The 21,543-nt window shown below is 49.6% G+C and overlaps 1 protein-coding gene across 2 annotated transcripts in view; it reads right to left on the bottom strand.

Moving 5' to 3' along the window:
* PLEKHA7 (pleckstrin homology domain containing A7) overlaps positions 1-19,647 on the bottom strand; it is a 239,740-nt gene extending 220,093 nt beyond the window's left edge. Inside the window, exons 1-3 of one of the 2 annotated variants that reach the window (XM_021675168.2) lie at positions 19,549-19,647; positions 19,358-19,434; positions 19,218-19,275 (exon numbers count right to left, since the gene is read on the bottom strand). In XM_021675168.2, the coding sequence (XP_021530843.2) occupies positions 19,218-19,275; positions 19,358-19,434; positions 19,549-19,634 (221 nt within the window). In that variant the 5' untranslated portion in view covers positions 19,635-19,647. The remainder of the gene's footprint in view (positions 1-19,217; positions 19,276-19,357; positions 19,435-19,548) is intronic. The other variant, XM_064365136.1, reaches the window with a different exon arrangement.
* Between the last annotated feature and the right edge of the window lie 1,896 nt (positions 19,648-21,543).

The raw sequence follows: 21,543 nt of genomic DNA, 5'->3' as shown, positions 1-21,543 counted from the left end.
CTCTTTTCTCTATTCTGCTTCACTCATGTTGGTATTCACTGTGCCCAGGCCAGTGCTTGGCACACATCCAATGCTCAGTGAAAGTCTCCTAATTGAAGGGACCCCTGAACAATGAGTGCTGGTCCCCTGCCTACAACACCCACTCTTTCTCTCTTCCCACCCAATCCCAGTACACAACCCCCACCCCCTACACATGCCCCAAGTCTTCTGAGACTCATCCAGCCCCCGAACAGCTCTCTCCTGGGTGTTACTCTCCATGCAGCACCTGCACCACTTATCCTGACAGTCAGTCACACACCTCCCAACCACCCTATCAGCTGAAGCGATGTGGACATTTGCTGCCGGCTACCTGATATCCCCCAGAGTATAACAAATATGATGTTAGGTAAATGGATTCGAAATGCTAAACTAAATCCGACTTCCTCTCTCCAGTCCTCCATCATCACTGGAGCTTTTTCTTACTCTGCCCAGAGGAAGCAAGGCAAGGCATGAATCAGAAATAACCTTTGCTACAACTATATCCAGATTGCCTAAACCTATACAGCCAAGGTCGTAATCAGGATGCAGATGTGGTTAAAAACCACAGGTAAAGTTGGACATTTTGAAACCTTTAGTTAAACCTATCAGGGTGTTCATTGCCCTCCCTTAGAAAATGCCCATAACTCATGGTGGTGCGTGCCTGTAATCCCAGCTACTCAGGAGGCTGAGGCAGGAAAATTGCCTGAACCCGGGAGGTGGAGGTTGCGGTGAGCCGAGATCGCGCCATTGCACTCCAGCCTGGGTAACAAGAGCGAAACTCCATCTCAAAAAAAAAAAAAAAGAAAGAAAGAAAATGCCCATAACTGAGAATCTGGCTGATTGCACAATATATACAGGTACCCGCTGTGTATATCAGAATCCCTGCAGGAGATGTCAAAAAATTACCTACATACATTTGAATCAGCATAGCCATTACAGAGAAAAGACAAAATACTTGTTGTTCATGGAAATAAATTCTAAAATCTGTTGAACCATACTATGTTCTGGGAACTAAGTGCTTTACACGTATTATTCTCATTTAATCTCTGCAAAAGACCTATGGGACAGATACCAGCATTTGCCTCATTTTACAGAGGTTGTATAACCTGCCAGAGTTTCACGGCCATGAAGTCTGGCTCCAGGCCTGTGTGCTCACCCACGACCCCATAGCTGCCCTATTTGAAGTCTGGAGTGAGAAGAGCCAAACTGTGAGGGAGGTCAAGTCTGGTCAAAAGCCCTCAACATGGAGACAATAGACTCTCAGGGAGGTGGTCCCTCCACCTATCCTACCTGAGAACCACACTGCAGGTAGGCAGGACTTTTCAGTGGGAAAGAGCTATAATGCAGCCCCTGACAACCCTGGGAATACAGGCCTGACGCCACGTCCAACTCCAGAAGTGTTTCAGATGCATAGGGATGGGGGAGCGGGGAAATGCTTATCAATCTACAGGAAGGAAGTCAACAGTTTATGGTCCTCAGCTACGACTGAGTCTCCTGTGCTGCACAATGCTTCACATAACTTAAAAGTTGAATCTCAGAGTGGCTCTCTACCCTGCGGAAACTTAAAAGTTGAATCTCAGAGTGGCTCTCTACCCTGCGGATATTGGCTTCAAGTTCAGCCAGGTCCCAGCCTGAAGCTACCAGGCCCGAGTAAGCCCCTTTTCTGCCTCACACAAGCATGGACTGCTTTGTGGACTCATCAGGACTGAGTGGAGTCCCCTGCCCCAAGGCTGTGCTTCTGGGCCAAGGTCATTTCTGTACCCACCCCAGGTCGTCACTGCTCCCATCACCGCCCCCCTAACAATACCCCTGGGGTGCCTATAGGGACTTCAGAGAGAAAAACCACCTATCTTCTCTCCGCTCCACCCCATGGTCTACCTCCTCCTCCCATCAGAAATGTCAAGGAGCTGAGCAATGGCTCCAGAGTCTGCAGGAAAGTGCTAGAGTGATGTTTTCATGCTGAGTCTCAAAATGCCAAACCCTTCCACTATGAAGAAGACCTCATTTTCCCAATATTCTCTTTGTCTCGGTGAGGTTAGGGGAGGGGGTTCCACCTCCAGAGGGAGTCAAGTCCAAAACAAAGATGGGCAGTCTGTCTCCTCTCCCAGACCCCAGAAACCAGAGGGAGAATGGCTCAGGGAGAGGTGGACCTAACCAGGCAGTGGACTTCCTTCACTCGCCTGGCACTCGATGGGCAGGAGGCAAGATGGCAAGCCCCCAAAGCCTGCCTCAGCTCGTCTCTGAGCTCCAGGTGTAGCCCAGCGCAGCCTGTACCCTCCCTCAGGGGCTCTCTGCAAAACGCGGGGTGGGGGTGGGGATGGGGTTCCCTACAGGTGCATGTGCTTGGGGGAGCAGTGGCAATTCCTACCAAACCCAAGACGGGGAACTGACTCAACAGAAGGCCACATGCAGTTTGCTTCCAGTGAGTCCCAGACTAAGCCCCGGCCAAGCCCTCTTCCCGCACCATGTCCGTGGACTCTGACCTGTGTGAAGCTTGAGTGTTTCCCTGAAACAAACTGGAGCAGCCTCCACAGCAGAGCCTGTCACGGAACATGGTGGAGACAGGCCAAGCTGGACAGAGAGAGACTATGAGAACCCCACATAGGGAGCGCTGGATGACCCCAGCTCTGCCGCCTTACACCTGTGCACCTTACATCTTACTGTACTTAAGTTACTGTACTTAACCTCCATGAGCCTCAGTTTCCCATCTGTAAACTGAGGATGATAACACCACCTACCTTATAAGGTGGGCATGAGGATTAAAGGAGCCTGTGTCTGTGAAGCCCTTAGAACAGTGTACATGTGAACAGTGTCAGCACCAGATAAATATTTGTAAAATAAATAAGTAGAAGCAATTGGCTTCTCAGTGTGACAGCCTCACAGTCCCACCCCTCAGCTCACTACTACCCCCGCCCCACCCCGAACCAAGCAAAACCCAACACGGACTTTCAGGAAAAAAACAAACAGATAAACAAAATCTCAAACCTTTCCACTGACTCAAGGAGGAAATCAGCACCAACCAAGACCTCCCTCCCCATGGGGCAGCCTTGAAAGGCCTGGCGAGATTGCCCCACAATTCTTACACCTTCTGTCGCTGGGCTCCTCAAACACATGCAGCTTTTAGAATAAAGAGTGTACTTTGGGTTCTAATTTAAATGTCTATGTACTCACAGAATAGGAAGCCAATTACTTTCCTTTCCTCAAAAGAATTAATATCCCTTCTGAATTTTCAAAACCATCTGGTGCCAAACACACAAACACGTCTACGCATTTTCAGGTGAGAAGAGTGGGAAAAAGTTGAAGCAGAAACCGACTGAGCTCTCTCCAGCTCCCACCCACACACCAAAGCTAAAAAAATAATAATTATTTGAAGCCTCCATAAGTGGATATAATTTCAGGTACCACCAATTGCATCTAGAAATGCATTAATGGGTACCGTTATTAAAGATATTTAGCTTCACAGCATTCAACCATGTTTTTTTAAAACCCCAGGTCAAAATGTGTTTTTTAAAAAATCTTCCAAAACACTTTGGTGGGTAGGAAATCATTTCTCTGCCCTGGGACCCTGACCACTGACTTATCCCCCTCCTCCTGGCCTCACCATGCAATCCCCCATTCACTCCCAACTCCAACCAGCCCTCTATCCTCATATATCTGCAGTTTCAGGAGGGTAATGGCAAATGTCAAATCAACCAATCCACATCTATTTGGCTGAGTACTGTCTCTGTGCCTGATACGGTCCCCAGGGAGCTGGAGAGTGATTCATGGCACTAAGACACAATCCTAGCCCCACCCCATGCCCCCAGAACCAGCTCAGGGACAACTGCAATGTCAGACACCTCTATGACTTGCTCATCATCACCACTATCTGACAGGACACATGTATTCTCCCACACAGAGGAAGCCTTCCCACTTCTCAACTTAATTGCCTTCTGCTTGCCTTCTCTGACTATCAACATCAATCACTCAGAACAATCTGTCACCCCAGGTCCTCCTCCACCTGCAGAATCTCTAAGTGGTCATGGGTTCTAAGATGTGGAGCTGCACACCTACCCCTAGGCAGACATAGGTCCCATTCAGTGGTCACCAACAAGCTCTGTCCCACCACGTCCCACTGGAACTGACAGCATCATCTCAGCAAAGGTGAAGGCAGTACATTCCCAAACTTCACTGAGAAAACCAGAGGTTCCCCAGGACCTTGCTTCCCAGGCTCTATCCTGGGTAACAGAATGGACATTCAGACAGCTGTACCCTACCGATACTCTCTCAAGGCCTTTCACACAGCTTAACCCAATGACTTTGGACAGATGTTCTTCTATAAGGAAAGAGACTCACAATCCCTGAGCACCTACCATGTGCTGAATAGCATGGTAGGAGCTTTGACAGGTTATTGCATTTAATTCTTAAATAACACTAGGGAGGAAACGTACCTTTCCCAAAAGAATTAATTACTTTCCTTTTCCCATAAGAATATTGTTAATTATTATTATTCTAGAGGTGGGGAAGCTGAAGGTCAGAATGCTTCCACTTTCAGTGTCCATAAGAATCACCTGTGGCCAGGCATGGTGGCTCACGCCTGTAATCCTAGCACTTTGAGAGGCCAAGGTGGGCGGATCACCTGAGGTCAGGAGTTCAAGACCAGCCTGACCCACATGGAGGAACTGCATTTCTACTAAAAATACAAAATTAGCTGGGCATGGTGATGCATGCCTGTAATCTCAGCTACTTGGGAGGCTGAGGTAGGAGAATCACTTGAACTCAGTGGGTGGAGGTTGCAGTGAGCTGATATCATGCCATTGCACTCCAGCCTGGGCAACAAGAGCAAAACTCCATCTCAAAAAAAAAAAAAAAGAATCGCCTGTGGAGCTTGTAATAAATGCTGACTCCCAGCCCCAGCCCACAGAAGCTCTAATTCATGTCTACCTTCACTGCCTCTTACCAAGTGTCCTAATATAGACACCAGGGTTACTGCCTCTTCACAAAAGAACCAGATGCAAACCCTAATACTAACATGTGGGAACCCTCTCCACTGGAGCAGGGATAGACAGGGAGTGTAAATCAAATGTGTCAATGAAGGGTAACAAGAAACCTGTTTTTTTTTTTTTTTTTTTGAAACAGAGTGGAATCTTGGCTCACTGTAACCTCTGCCTCACAGGTTCAAGCAATTCTCATGCCTCAGCTGCCCAAGTAGCTGGAATTACAGGTATGCATTACCACACCCAACTAATTTTTTATTTATTTATTTACTTTTAGTAGAGATGGGGTTTCACCATATTGGCCAGGCTGATCTTGAACTCTTGACCTCAAGTGATCTACTTGCCTCGGCCTCCCAAAGTGCTGGGATTACAGGCGTGAGCCATGACACCCCTCCAGAAACCTGTGCATTTTCTCTTTGGTTGGACAGAGCCACGCATGGCTTCCAAGATGAGAAATAGTTTCTGTGATATGTAGCACTAACCCTTTACTGCCCAGCTTCCTTTCAAAGACAAGTCTCAACAAGAAAGCACAATTCTTTCTTCCTCTGGCTAGCCTGACCTTAGGAGATCTCCCCAAAGAGAACCAACCACAGCTTTCCTGTCAACCAGGCCACACTTCACCTTAGAAAGGGGCCTCCTTTATAGGAGTGGTAGCGATAATGGCTAATTCCTATATAGCACTACAAATTTGCCAGATACTGTTCTAAGTTGATAGGTACAGTCATTGTACCCATCATATAGATTAATAAACATCTGAAGACACAGAGAGGTTCAAGTGACCTGCCCAAGCTAAAAGCAGAATCAGGATTTCAACCCAGGCACTCAGATCCCAGAATCCATGTTTTGTAAACACCATGCAGCACAACCCCATAGACAAAGGAATTCGGGGAGCCCCCTAGAGCATAGCTCCCAAATACCACTCTGCTGAAGCCCAATTACTAGTGAAGGATTTTATCCAAGGCCTGTCCCTACTCCTCAACTCAGCACTAACCTCACTGAGACCCGAACAGGCACACAGGTACCATGGCCCTCACCTGCACTCCCCAGCTCCTTCACATTTTCTGCACTGGCCTCTCCTGCCTCGGGCTGCTCAACGCTCTGCTCCACAGCTGCCTAGCCTTCCTTGCTCACCCTCTGTAGCTTCCCAGCCCCAGGCACCCATACTGGAACTGCCCAGTATTCCTCTCCTGTCTTGGACTGGCCACTGCTGGAAGGCAGAAACAGTGAGCTCCATTTCTCTCTGCAGCACCCAGTGACTCCAGGATTGTGAGTCCCTTTCCTTATAGAAGAACATCTGTCCAAAGTCATTGGGTTAAGCTGTGTGAAAGGCCTTGAGAGAGTATTGATAGGGTACAGCTGTCTGAATGTCCACCCTGTTACCTAGATGATTCCTTGATCAAAAGCCATCCAGCCTCTGATTAAACTGCTCCACCCATAAGATGTCCACCACTCCTCAAGATGGCCAACTGGTTCCATCTGTGGACAGGTACAGACAGTTCAGTTTGCAAGTGGAGAGGATATGATCATTGCAAAGGTGATTGAATTAACTTAAACCATTGCTCTGGTTCCCCTCTTCCCAAGAAGAGGACGATCTCATCGCCCACCTCAGCCAGAGTGAAAGAACACAAGAGGCTGTGCAGCCAGGGGCCTTGGTACAGGGCTGGAATGGGACTTCTGGCCCCTCCATCCCCCAAGCATGCTGCCCTCACTTCTCTGAACCATAGAGTATGATGCAGGAAGGCACAAGGGGTAGCCAGCAGCCCCAGGAAGAGACTGCACACTAACTCTAAGCTGTCAGACCTCAAGAGGCTGAGGGCTCTGTCTTGGCAGAAAAGCCCCTGAGAAACCCTGAGAAAACTGGCTGTGACGTTGGAAATGCTCTTCTGGCAGGACCTGAAAGAGACAGCCTGGCTCTAAGCAGGCTTAAGAGGCTCATCAGCCCTAAGCTAAGGTCAGCTGACATCTGTGGGGGGAGAGGGTGCCTCTCCAGCTTAGGGAGGTCCACTCCCGCAGAGCACCAGGGACTGGCTCACAGTTCTGCCTGGGGACTATCCACCCACCCATCACTCTTCTATCCTGTCTTTCTGAGGGAGGCCCAAGGGGGCTTCTGCCTCACAGTCATCAGGGAAGGTGCAGGCAGAGAACTGCTTTTGAGGGATAGACCGTAGAGGGAGGAATCAGTAGAGAGGGAGTTAGCCAGGCCTGGCGGTGCACACCTGTAGTTTCAGCTACTCAGAAGGCTGAGGCGCAGGGATTGCTTGAGCCCAGGAGTTTGAGGTTACAGTGAGCTGTGATGGTACCATTGCACCCCAGCCTGGACAACAGAACAAAACCTCAACTTCTAAAAGAAAAAAAAAAAAAGCATAGAGAGAGTGATGATGAGAGCCACAGGGCACCGTGTACCATGGTAGAAACTGCATAGAATTTGGAGCCAAGAAGACTCAGGTTCAAGTCTCAACCCCCTCAGTGATGCTGTGGTCTTGGGGAGATCTTTTAACCCCCTCTCCCTGCCCCCATCAGCCTCAAATACCTGATCTGTAAAATGAGGACAATCAAAATATCTGCCTCTACAACAAATGCATTTTTCAACTAGAAAGCACCATGAAGATTATTACTGTTGACACCTGTGACCTGAGACACGCCAGACAATGCATTTGTCCTTCAGTGGTCAGAGCCGATAACCAGGTGGCTGCCCAGATTAAGACGCAGACATCTGTGCAGGCTTCTAACTGCCCAAGAAAGAGGCAAACCAGAGGCCACCCCTCACTCAGACTCACCCACTGTTAATATTTTGCCCCATTTGCTCTGTCATCCGCTCCTTCCCCACAACACAATTTCCCCCCACACCACTTAACCACTTAAGAGAAGAGCAAATACCCTCAGTGTATATTTCCAATAAGGACATCCTTTAAATACCAGAATGGTTGTGCCATTGTTATTGGTCCAAACCAATTTTGAGTTGAGTTCTACAGTTTGCATGCCCCTGATCCCAGCAATCCTAGTTCAAGGGCACCAGACTTCTGCAGCCACTGAATGCAATTAGGACTCAGAAGTCATGTCTCCACCCCACCTCATCGCTGTGTGGATGTCCAGAAGAGGAGCTCACATACTGGGCATTTGCTATGTGCCAGTAAATGTGGTACTACTACTTGCTAAACCCTTTCCATCAATTAACACATGTAATTCTCACATTTCACCCCATTTTACCGGTGAGGAAGTAAGGCTTAAAGAGAGTAGGCAACCTGCCACGGTCAGGGAGCTGTACATGGCAGAGCTAGAATTAGAGGCTAGGTAGTCTGACTCCAGAGTCCCCATGCCTGGCTACTGTCTCTTTACACATGCTGTCACTCACCTCAAAAGCCCTTTTCATACATTTTTCTGCATGATGAAGTTGCCTAGCTGTGCTTTGGGCTTCAACAAAAACCAACACTGCTGCCCAGGCCAGTATCCAGGAGAGTGTAAGCAGGCTGGATGAGAAAGAGAAGTGATCAGGCACAACTCACAACTCAACACAAGCAAAAGGCAATCCAAGGTCACCACAGCTGCTGCTGCTTCCTGAAGGCCTCCTGTACACCCTGTTTAGAGATGTAGGGCCCAGAGAGGCTGAAAAGCCAACAAGCAGTCTCCCCACACTCCTCTGCCACCTGAGACTTAACGGGGGACCTGGCCTTCCTCTGCTGGTACACACTTCTGTTTAGAACACAAAGCAATAAACGTGATGCATCTTGCCAAAGTATTGATTTGAAAGGAAGTTATGAGAGAGGATTCCATAACAAATTAAATTGAGGGTAAAGTCTCAATTAATTTTAGTCTGTCAATGAATTTTTGGACAGAACCAACACTTAATGGCACTTCCTGCATCCAGTCTCCGAGGTGAGTCGGCCTTCATTCTTTTCTGCCTTTAGACCTGTGGCTGGAAAGTCTGAGAAGCCTAGATATGAGGAACAGTATGTCCACGCCTCTCCCTTGAACTTTGGAGAAGCTGAACTAATAGAGTACACAACTTTTTTTTTCTTTTTCTTTTTCTTTTTAATGCCATTTCACTCTTATTCCCCAGGCTGGAGTGCAGTAGTGCAATCTCGGCTCATTGCAACCTCTGCCTCCTGGGTTCAAGCAATTCTCCTGCCTCAGCCTCCCAAGTAGCTGTGACTACAGGCATGTACCACCACACCTGGCTAATTTTTGTATTTTTAGTAAAGATTCGGTTTCACCATGTTGGCCAAGCTGGTCTTGAACTCCTGACCTCAGGTGATCTGCCTGCCTTGACCTTCCAAAGTGCTAGGATTACAAGCGTGAGTCACCATGCCCAGCCCAGTATACAACTTTAGAGAAGTCACTTTACCCCTCTGAGCCCAAATTCCCACACTAAAAAAATTCAGTGATTATGAGACAAACCAGAGAATGTTCATGAAATACTCTGTAAACGACAAAACATTAACTTAGAATATTTCTCATTTCAGAAAATTGAAAAGCAAACGTTTTGACAGCCATTTAAAAACAACAGGCAAATATAACCATATTCCTCCGTGTTTTTCCCTCTGCCAATATTTACTTAAGACACCGTGCCAGTTTACTGAGATGCTGCCGTCTTATACTGAGCAAAGAGATTCAAACCTGTGCTGTCCTCTGAAGACAGAAAACAAGAGCAGGCACCTCACTGAACCACCATATAGTCCACATACTGAGGCTGAAAGGTCAACAGGCAGTCTTCCCACAGCCCTCTGTCACCTCAGACTTAACCGGGGGGTAAACTGGCATCTCCCTGCCCCACGCACATTTCTGTTTAAAGTGCTCTCTTAATCTTTTTCCAAAGTTCTCAATTTAGGAAGCACCAAATTTACTCCCATAGACATCAAAAGAGAATGGAGGCTGGCGCCATGGCAGGTGTCTGTAATCCCAGCTACTCAGCAGGCTGAGGCCGGAGAATTGCTTGAACCCAGGACGCGGGGTTGCAGGGAGCCAAGATCACGTCACTGCACTCCAGCCTGGGTGATAGAGCAAAACTACATCTCAGAAAAGAGAGAGCGAGAGAGAGAGAGAAAATGGAGAGTGTGCCATCAAGGCACAAGAAACCTACACCTACCCATATCACATGGAAACACCTCTCCCCAAACCAGCATCTTTCCTGTCTCTAAAATACACTCCTCTACTGGGCAAAGAGCCTTAAGAAGCAACTTGCAACCATTTTTCTTAAAGAGGTTTTCTTCAGTTTCTTTTTGGAGATGTTTTGAGCCCGTGGTATAAATCATGGTTCCTAATCCTTCCTTTCGCTTTCTAAACGACACTCACTGTTATTCCTTTCCCACAGAACCTAACATTTAAATCCATGAACCAGTTTTCACCCTTGAAAACGCAACCAGGAAGTTAAATATAAAGCATGGGGTTTTGCCAAAACTTGCCAAGCTGGGAGAACCTTTCTTAACCTTCAATGAGAGGGTTCAGGATTTCTATTTTAATGCATATGTAAGCTGCTAGTTTGCCAGAAATTCTTTGTGAGACTATTACCCCCAGGTTTGAAATAAAGTTTCTGGGACTGCTGTTCCCAGCAACACCTCAATAAAAAAGATAACAAATAAGGCAGGGTATGGTGGCTTATGCCTGTAATCCCAGCACTTTGGGAAGCCAAGGCAGGCGTATAACCTGAGGTCAGGAGTTTGAGACCAGCCTAACCAATATGGTGAAACCCCGTCTCTACTAAATTAGCCCAGCATGGTGGTGGGCGCCTGTAATCCCAGCTACTCGGGAGGCTGAGGTAGGAGAATCACTTGAACCCAGGTGGTGGAGGTTGCAGTGAGCCGAGATCATGCCTACGCTCTCCAGCCTGGGCAACAAGAATGAAACTCTGCATAAAAAAAAAAAAAAAAAAAAAGGAGGCCGGGCACTGTGGCTTATGCCTGTAATCCCAGCACTTTGGGAGCCCAAGGCAAGTGGATTGCCTGAGGTCAGGAGTTCAAGACCAGACTGGCTAACATGGTGAAACCCTGTCTCTACTAAAAGTACAAAAATTAGCCAGGCATGGTGGTGGTACACGCCTGTAATCCCAGCTACTCGGGAGGCTGAGGCAAGAGAATCGCTTGAACTCAGGAGGCAGAGGTTGCAGTCAGCTGAGATCGCACCGTTGCACTCCAGCCTGGGCGACAGAGTGAGACTCTGTCTCGAAAAAAAAGATGACAAATAAGTGAACCAACAGGTTTGACATTCTACAAGATAAATTTCACTACCATGAAGTTCAACATTTATCTGGGGAGGAAAATATGGAAGACAGCACAGACTCCTTCCTAGGGGTGGCCCAGAAGACGGTCGGTTGGATGAGGGTGTAATTAAGGGCCACCTCCTGGGCTGTCCAGTATTCATTGGCATTCCTGAGGGCCTGAGACGCCTGGTGCTTACAAGATCCCCACCTGAACATCTGTCACACTTAGTTCACCCTTCACTCTCCAACTCCCTTTAATTTCAGACTGAAAAATGGGTTGCTGAATACAAAACACACACCCCCTCGATACTTGGCATTATCTTCAGAGGTAACCCTCTAAAGAACTCATGCCTCACCTCTACTCCCTGCCTCAAAGGGCCAGGTTCTTAACTGCCCACTCCCAGCCTCCTGGAGCCCCAAGCCCTGTCTGGGCTCCCTGCTCCTCCCCACTGCCCAGGGCGGGCATGGACACAGGCACTTACTTACACTCTATGGGGCATGGTGGTGGTGATTCCTAGAATATGAGGTAAATGTGCTGATATTCACATTTAAAACAGTATATTCTATAATACAGAAATAATTATAAAATGTATGCTGATAATTTAAACTTAATTTTTCTTTATTTAGAATGACATTAAAGAGTAAAAAAAAAAAAAAAAAATTTTCTTTTTTTTGAGATGGAGTTTCACTCTTATTGCCCAGGCTGGAGTGCAATGGCACAATCTCAGCTCACTGAAATCTCTCCCTCCTAGGTTCAAGCAATCCTCCTGCCTCAGCCTCCGAAGTAGCTGGGATTATAGGTGACTGCCACCATGCCTGTATATAGCAAAAAATTTTTTTCTTAATGACAAGTCAAGGGAAAGACTACAGAAGAAAACAAATTTTTGTATTTTAGTATCTTTTTTTTTTTTTGAGATGGAGTCTCACTCTATGCTCTAGGCTGGAGTGCAGTGCCATAATCTCAGCTCACTGCAACCTCTGCCGCCTGGGTTCAGGCAATTCTCTTGCCTCAGCCTCCTGAGTAGCTGGGATTACAGGCACCTGCTACTGTGCTCAGCTAATTTTTGTATTTTTAGTAGAAACGGGGTTTCACCATCTTGGCCAGGCTGGTCTTGAACTTCTGACCTCATGATCCACCTGCCTCGGCCTCCCAAAGTGCTGGGATTACAGGTGTGAGCCACTGTGCCCAGCCATCATTTTAGTATCTTTAAAGATTTTTTTTTTTTTTTTTTTTTTTTTTTTTTTTTTTTTTTTTAAATAGATCCTTCTGTCACCCAGGCTGGAGTGCAGTGGCGTGAGCTCGGTTCACGGCAACTTCCGCTTTCCAGACTCAAATGATCCTCCCACCTCAGCCTCCCTAGTAGCTGGGACTACAGGCATGTGCCACCACACTTGGCTAAGTTTTGTGATTTTGTAAGGATGGAGTTTTACGATGTTGCCCAGGCTAGTCTCAACCTCCTGAGCTCAAGCAATCCTCCCACCTTGGCCTCTCAAGTGCTGGGATTACAGGTGTGAACCACCATGCCCAGCCTAAAGATATTCAGTTGGTGCAAAAGTAATTGCAGTTTTTTGCCATTAAAAGTAATGGCACTAGGGCTGGGTGCGGTGGCTCACGTCTGTAATCCCAGCACTTTGGGAGGCCAAGGCAGGTGGATCACGAGGTCAGGAGTTCGAGACCAGCCTGGCCAACATAGTGAAACCCCATCTCTACTAAAGATACAAAAAATTAGCCGGGCATGGTGGCGGGTGCCTGTAATCCCAGCTACTCAGGAGGCTGAGGCAGGAGAATCGGTTGAATCTGGGAGGCGGAGGTTGCAATGAGCCGACAAGATCGTGCCATTGCACTCCGGCCTGGGCCCAGGGCAAGAGTCTTTAAAAAAAAAAAAAAAAGTAATGGCACTAACTGCAATTACATTTGCACCAAGCTAATACTTTTTCCTTCTTGAACAAGGAACCTTGCATTTTCATTTTACACTGAGGCTCAGCAAATTATGTAGCCAGTCCTGCCCCTAGGACCTGCTTCAGGTCCTAGGGGAGGGGAAGGTCAGCCTTATTCCAAGCCTCAGGAATGTTTTTCCCAGAGTCTAGCTGCCCTCACTTAGGGACAGCCACTCACAAGGAGACAGTACCTACATAGGGTGTCCCCACACAACCCCAAAGCTAAAACTGAGAAACCTGAAGCTGGAAAGAGTCTTGTGCAATCAGCTGGTTCCTGCCAGTACCCTTGTGCCAAGTCACAGAGGATGCAAAGGGCCCAGCAGCCAGAGAAGGAAGAGAACCTGGTCCAGTAGCCAACAGGTACCCCAGTCCCCAGATGCAGAGCACTGAGGAGATGAGATGAAGGCGCCAGAGGAGGCTACTTGAGCCTCCACTGGGCAGCTTCCTGCTTTGAGAATTGTTGTCGACAGCAAATGACCATATCCAAGAAGGCTGGGTCTAGGCACCAGCCTTGACAGGCCCGTTCCTGGCTGTTGAGCTTCTTTCATCTTGTCCATTCTCCTCCACCCCAATCTCCTTCCCAGTAAGGAGTTTTCTAAGACCTGGAATACCTAGAAAATTCATTGGGTCTCTTTAAAACACTGCTTCCTTAAGAAATACCAAGTGCCTACTCAGCTCCCAGCCCCAGCTGGGTGCCTAAGTCTCAGAAGTGGGGAACAAGATGCCTGTCTTCAAGAAACAGCCTTGGCACAGGCAAGGTGGCTGAGCCCCTCTTCTCTGCCATCTCCTCATTGCCTGTGACCTACTGAACACCTGTTGTAGAAGGAACACAACTCACAAGGTTCCATGAAACCCCTGAAGAGCAGCCCAGTATAATATTCTCCCTCCCATGGCCTCTTCTAGAAACCTCCCTCATAGGTCCCATGTTTGAAAAAGCTGTGTTTGCCAAATTGTACTTAATAATAATCAATGTCTTCAATTTTTTACTAATCAGAGACATGTACCAGCACCAATCAGCATAGGAGACCAAGGGGTACTGCCCTTCCAAGGTACCCCAATCCCCCAAAAAAAGTAAAGATGCTGTCTGGCCCCATGAGCCTTGGGGAAGCCTAACACAGAACAATGGCACATGGGCATGCACCTCCTTGAAGATTCATGGCCTGGGGTGGGAGCCACCACTACTACTGTGGCTATCATATAAGGGACCAAAGACCTATGTTCTAGTCCCAGCTCTAACACTTCACCCAAATCACTGAACCTTCATGGACCTGAGTTTCATCATCTGAAGAATGGGGATGATCCCTGGCCTCCTGCCTCCAGGGACTGCTATAAGGATCAAATAAGAAAAGACACAGAAAAAAACTGTCTGCTAGAGGAATATCCAGGATCACTGCAAGAGTCTATATCTGTAAAATGGAACTAGTAATAGTAGCCACCTCATCAAACTATTGTGAGAATTAAATCAATCACAGTTAGAGAACAGTTCCTAGCATTTTTCAAAGACTCAAAAGATTAGGCTGTTACATAATTATTACTACTAGTATTGCTACTTCTGTTAATGACACTATTATCACAATTACTATTATGCCCTGCTACCCAGCTAAGGGATTCATAGTAAAGTAGAGAAGTGCTAGAGTACAAGAAGTCTTTTTATAATTTATTTATTTATTTAGAGACAGGGTCTCGCTCTATCACCCAGGCTGGAGTACAGCAGCACAATCATAGTTCATGGTAACCTCAGACTCCTGGGCTCAAGCAATCCTCACACTTAAGCCTCTCAAGTTGCCAGAACTACAGGCGCATACCACTGCTAATTTTTTCATTTTTTGTAGAGATGAGGTCTCTCTATGTTGCCCAGACTGATCTTGAACTCCTGGCTTCAAACGATCCTCTTGCCTCTGCCTCCCAAAGTTCTGGAATTGCAGGCATGAACCACTACACTCGGCCAAAAAATCTTCTTAAAGGGGTTATCAGTGTCACTTAGTCTAGAACTGGGACAACCAGCAGTAGATTCCTTATGTATTTTGTCCCTCATTGATGCAAAATTGAACAAAAAGTGCAGAAATCGAAACTGAAATTCATCTGCCTAAGATCAAGCTTTTCTGCTTCAAGAAATGGACTCTGAGGCCAGGCGCAATGGCTCATGCCTGTAATCCCAGCACTTTGGGAGGCTGAACGGGGCGTATCACAAGGTCAGGAGATCCAGATCAACCTGGCTAACACAGTGAAATCCCGTCTCTACTAAAAATACAAAAAAATTTAGCCGGGCATGGTGGCACACGCCTGTAATCCCAGCTACTTGGGAGGCTGAGACAGGAGAATCGCCTGAACCCAGGAGGTGGAGGTTGCAGTGAGCCGAGATCACACCACTGCACTCTAGCCTGGGCAACAGAGTGAGACTCCAACTCAAAAATAAAAAAAAATTAGATAGTCATGGTGGTGCACACCTTTAGTTCCAGCTACTTGGGGGGTGGCTGAGGCACGAGAATCACTTGAACCCAGGAGGCAGAGGTTGCAGTAAGCTGAGATTGTACCACTGCACTACAGCCTGGGTGACAGAGCAAGGCTATCTAAAAAAAAGAAGAAGAAAAGAAAAGAAATGGACTCTGAAGAATATTAAAACATTTGCTGGCTGGGCATGGTGGCCTGCATCTATAGTTCCAGCTACTTGTGAGGCTGAAGTGGGAGAATCGCTTGACCTCAGGAGTTCACGACTGCAGTGAGCTATGATTGCACCACTGCACTGCAGCCTGGGAGACAGAAGATTCTGTTTCTAAAATGTTTTTAGAAATTATTATTTTTTTTACTCTGCTAAATATGAGGAGCAACTGAATACATCCTGAAAAACCTCACACAACTTTCCTGTGCAAGGATCCATTAGGAAAAATAAAATCAACCGTGTCCATGCTTTGTCCCTCTCACTTATGAGCCAAATTAGAGGACACACTCTTGCCCTCAGCACAAAAATCAAACATTCAGAAATGCTCGTGGCAAAGCTAAGAAATCAGACAACAGGAAAACATTTTTTATGTCAGGGCAGTTGGTGAGGAAGAGAACAATTACTCCCAAAATCTTAAGTCTCTCAAAAAGTTGTCACAGAAGGAGGTCAGAAGTACAATCATCTGCCACAGGGCCCTGCCTTTGAGGGTAGGGAACACTCATACATTGCTTTCCCTAGACCTGGGAGGAGTCAGCCAAGGCCCTGGGGGCAAGGGAGCTCACTGTCGGATAATCATGAGGGACCTCACAGACCAGTTACCATGGAAGAGTCAGCAAAGGCGTGGAAGGCTGTACTCCAGCCTCCAGAGTCCCACACACATCCTCACACACCAGCCCAAGGCTGCAGCTGGTACTTCGGGATACTGGCAGCCCTTCCTCCTGTCAAAATAATGATGGGCCCTGTCCCTGGGTGAGGCCAGTGAGATGCAGGCTGTGGATCCCATCCCTCTCACCTTCTCAGAAACACTACTTTGGCAAATGCCAGGTCTCTTTCCTGCAGCATCGACTTCTCCCTCTCAATCGTCATTCCCATCATAACAAAACATGCTGTACAATCTCCCACTAGAAAAAGAAAGGAAAACCTTCCCTCAAGCCCACATCCTCTCCATTACTGGCTAATGTCTCAACTCCACTTTGCAAGAAAACTACCTGTAAGATTTCCCTGATTGACTCTCCGTCTTCACCCCGTATTTTATCTTCCACCTACTCTAGTCAGGCTTTGTCCTGTAAGGCCTCTGTAATCATGCATTCTCCTGGGGTTTCTCCTGCCTTCTCAGTCTCCTTGCTGGCTTCACCTCTCTCCCCTCTAAACACTGCTTAGACCATCCAAAGGCTCAGAACATCTCTCTTCTGTCTGTACTCTCTTCCTAAGGGATTTCATCTAATCCCACCGCCTTAAATAACATCTATTATACTCAAATGGATCTTTTCCGTCCTCTCTCCCCACCAAGGTTCAGATCACACATCTGATTATCTGACACACTCACATCTCAAATGTAAGATGGCAAAACAAAATCTCACGATTCTCCTCCACCCCAAACCGGCTCTTTGCATCTCAACAATATGAATGCTATCCACTCAGGTGCTAAGCCCTGAGGAGTCATCTTCACCTCTTCTTTCTCTCACAGACTTTATTCAGTCCATCATGAAGGTGTGAAGAGCCTACTTCCTAAACACAGCCTGAATGTGACCACTACTGCACATCTCCTGTGCTACCACCTCAAGCAAGCCTCTGCTAACTCCTGCCTGGACAAGGGAACAGCCTCGGTGGCTTTCCTGCCCGCCCTGCAGTGGCCACCTACAATCCGATCTCCTCACAGTGATGGTTCTAAACACAAACCAAATCATGACACTTCCCTGCTTAAAACCCTCCAGGGCGTTTCACTGGGATTAGAATAAAGTATGGTAACTCCTCACCCTCACTCACAAAGCTTTGCAGCATTTACCCCTCTCCTACTTGTGACCTCTCCTCACGTCCTGTTCACCACACTCCAGCCACCTGGTCCTCCTGCTCCTTAAAGTCCAAGCTATTTTCTGCCTTAAGCCCTTGCCCTGGCTGTTCGCTCTTCCCGAAATGCTTTGCCACTTCATCATCACATGATGTCTCCTTCTTGTCATTCAAATTTTACTTTAAATGTTGCCTATTCAGAAACGTCATTGATCTCCCAGTTCAACCAAGCCACCCAGTCACTCCATATCACATTACCTTATTTTAACTTTCTGCACAGTAGTAACCACAATCTGATATTATTCGTGTTTCTTTACTTATTTTCTATTCCCTTTTTTCCTCTCCCTGTTTTGTTCCCAACGCCTAGAATAATGTGTGAACTTGTGGCGCACAGGAAAATTGTAATAATATCAACTGATGCAGTTATGAGCCAGAGAGGCCCACTGATAGCAAGACTCTGACGGCCCCAGCCAACTCCCCAACTTCACACACACACGAGGCAGGCAACAGAACCGTAGCAAGGCTCTAGTCCTCAGATCTGTAAATCTCACCCAACAGTATTTTCAACTATTGTGCAAGAACTCAAACCAGAAAAGAAGGTTCCGGGGTTTTCTTGAAATAGGCTGCTTCACTACTGACTAAGAGTAATAGTTCTGACTCACAGTCCCCATAGTACACCCAGTACTAGTCAGACCACCGTCCGGACCTTTGGCTAGTTCATTTATTCGGTGAACAAACGTTTACCGAGTGCCTACTCTCTGTCGGGCACTGGGGCAAGGGGTCAAAGGCAGTTTCTGGCCTCCCAGAGCTCAGCAGGCAGAGGGAAACATGCTGCAACACAGGCTATCGCCCGAGTGGGAAAGCAAAGCCTATACTGGCTTAGGAGCCTGACTCGCACCTTCACTTACTGCCCCCCAGTCTGACACGGACCGATCCTACAGACCCAGGGTAACCTGGCTGGTGCGGCAACGCTGCCGGGCTTTTGCGGAAAAGTTGCCGCTGGACAAACAGCTGCACCAGCGATCGCCCGGTTCAGCTCTGGCCGAAGAAACGCGGAGCGCTCGAGGAACGTCATTGGTTGACCAGTTCCACTCCCCTCCCCCTCCCTCCCCGCAGGCCCGCGCAGTGGATGGAGGCCGGGGGCGCGGTTCCGACTCCCCACGACCATCCCAAAGCCTGCGGCCGGAGAAGGAGGCCTCCTAAGCGAGGTTCCCCGTCTCTCCCTCTCCCCACCCCAATCCCGCAGGCCCGCACCAGGACAGAACTCCCCGCTCTACTCCCCCTACCCAAGCCCAACAAAGTCCCGACACCCGCCTCTCCCGGCGGGGCGCAGCCGGAGACCCCAGCGGGGAGGCGTGCCCGGCCCTCACACCAGCTCCCGAATCCCGCCGGATCGCAAGGTCCAGGGCGCAGAGTCTGTGGCCCCTTTCCTGCGCCCAGGTCCCCAGCGTCGATGCGGCCGCCACCGCCTCCCTCTCGGAGCCCGCCACACAACTCCGGCACACAAAACCCAGAGTGCGGCCGCAGCGCAGCGCGCGCTAACGCGCCCAGGCCCACGGGAGCAGAGGGAGGGCTGGGCGCCCGGCGGGAACCCGGAGGGACCCCCCGCGGCACAGGTGCGAGCGCGGCGGCCCCACTCACTCACTCGATGAAGTAGCTGGCGCCCTCCTCCGTGAAGCCCTCCTCCCAGCCGCGGGGCAGATCTGCGGAAACGCCAGAAAAGTCGGGTCAAACTTGGGCCGCCGCGGCGCCCCCCTCCCCGCGCCCCGCCGACCCGGCGCCCACCTGAGCGGATCATGTGGCCGGAGTTGACGGGCTCCCCGGTGCGCGGGTGCAGCCAGGTCGTGCAGCGGAGCTGGTCGCTGCGGGCAGAGAGGTGCACCTGTTAGCGCCGCCACCGCCCGCGGGGCTCCTGCCCGGCCCCCGCCCCCACCCGCGTCCCCGCGTCCTCGCGTCCTCGCGTCCCCGCGCCGCACTTGATGAAGAAGACGCGGCCGTCCCGGCACACGCCGTAGGACCAGTGCTCAGGTAAAGTGTCCCGCCCGACCGCTGCCGCCGCCATGTTCGCCGAGCGCGGAGCCGCCGCGGGGTGGGGGTGAGGGGGCGGGGGCGCGGGCGGGGGCGGGGGCGGTGGCTCAGCCAGCGCGGGGCCCGGCGGCGCCCCGGGGTGCTCCATCCGGGCGCGGGCTCCTTGGGGCGCGATCGCCCGGCCAGGTCCCGGCGCCCGGAGTTCGCCGCCGCACCGGCCGGCCCAGCGCGGTGCCCGCGGCCTTTGTCCCCGCGCCTTCCCCGCCCCCAGCCTGCTGGCCCCGGCGCTCCCCTTTGCCCCCGAGGCCAGGAGACCCGGGCGGGGCGGGGGGCCGCTGGCGGACCCGCCTGGCAGCTTCGGGGCCCGCGGTTGGACCCGACCAACTCCGAAAACGCCGAGCGCCCGGAACGCTCAGTAAACCCCCGCCGACCAGCACCATCAAACTGCCCGACCCGGGAACTCCACTTGTGTGTGAACCAAGTTAACACCCAGGTGCCTGCCATATTCCCAAGCCTCCGTCTTTTCTCCTGTAAGGTTAATCGAGTCTACATGGGATCATTGTGTAGATTAAAAGACGTAACAATCGCATAAATTGCTTAGCTGGACCCTGGCACGTAGTAGGTGCTCTATCAACGCAGGCCAAGCGAGATTTCAGTTTCCCAAATTTTCAGCTGGGATATGAAGCAGGAGGGAGCAGGGTTCCCCCCACACACCTCTAAGGTTGCAGGGATGGCAGGCTTGTGCCTTTAGTTCCTGTCAAGTAACAGAGAGAAGGGGTATTGAGGGCTGGGCTGCACGTCCATCTCTGGAAGAGAGGCGGCCAGGCGGGGCGTCTAGTGGGGCCCTGCAAAGCTCTTTGCAGCGGCGGCACCATCTCCTGTCTCATCTCCTCAGGGACCCCTCCCAGATCCCTCTGCAAAGAAAATCCTTCCCCTCCTTCCCTTGCTGTTTCATTACTTGTTTGCATTTAATTGATATTCTTATTTGTGTTTGTCTTGTTAGTTGTATAATAGTTCCAACATGTCAGCTGGATGAGAGAAGGGGCCTTGATCTGCCTCATACATTGCCTTATCTCCAATGCCTGAAACAGTGCCTAACTCATGTATGCATTATGCATTCATTAACTGCAGGATGGGTAGGGTACGGTGGCTCACGCCTGGAATCCGAACACTCTGGGAGGCCGAGGCAGGTGAATCGCTTGAGGTCAGGAGTCTAGTCTAGCCTGACCAACATGGTGAAACCCTGTCTCTACCAAAAAAAAATACAAAAGTTAGCCCAGTGTGGTGGTGGGCATCTGTAATCCCAGCTACTCAGGAGGCTGAGGCAGCGAATCGCTTGAACCAGGGAGGCAGAGGTTGCAGTGAGCTGAGATCGCGCTACTGCACTCCAACCTGGGCAACAGTGAGAATCTGTCTCAGAACAAACAAAAAAGCTGCAGGATAAGTGAACGAAACATACGCCACACTCAGACTCCCCGCCATACACACCCATCCACACAGAGCATGGACAGAGTGGCACCTGGCCTCTGGCTGTCAGGCGCAGCCTTCCAGGGACATAGGCTCTGATTGAGGGAGGAGGCGTGCCTGAAAGTGAGACTGTATGCAATGTGAGCACTAGTTATTCAGAAAGGTGCCCAGACAGGTGGAATTAGGCTGGACCCTGAAGGACTGGATAGGTTTGACTGGGAAGAGAGCACGCCAGAGTGGAGTGATGGGAGAGCATGCACAGAATTTGGGGAGGGGTGTGAGATGTTGAGGAGACCATAAAGGGTCCCTTCCTGGGGAACAGACAGTGGTGTTGGGGAAGGAGGCATTTATGAGTTAGAAGAGGGAGCTGGGGCCAGGCACCAGCTCACACCTATAATCCCAGCACCTTGGGAGGCCCAGGCGGGTGGATTGCTTGAGGTCAGGAGTTGGAAACCAGCCTGGCCAACATGGTGAAA

This window comes from Aotus nancymaae, unplaced genomic scaffold (genome assembly GCF_030222135.1).
Source record: "Aotus nancymaae isolate 86718 unplaced genomic scaffold, 86718_ANA_hifiasm-v0.15.2.pri h1tg000059l, whole genome shotgun sequence".
NCBI classification, from domain to species: domain Eukaryota; kingdom Metazoa; phylum Chordata; class Mammalia; order Primates; family Aotidae; genus Aotus; species Aotus nancymaae.
This window is presented reverse-complemented; position numbering and strand designations above follow the sequence as displayed.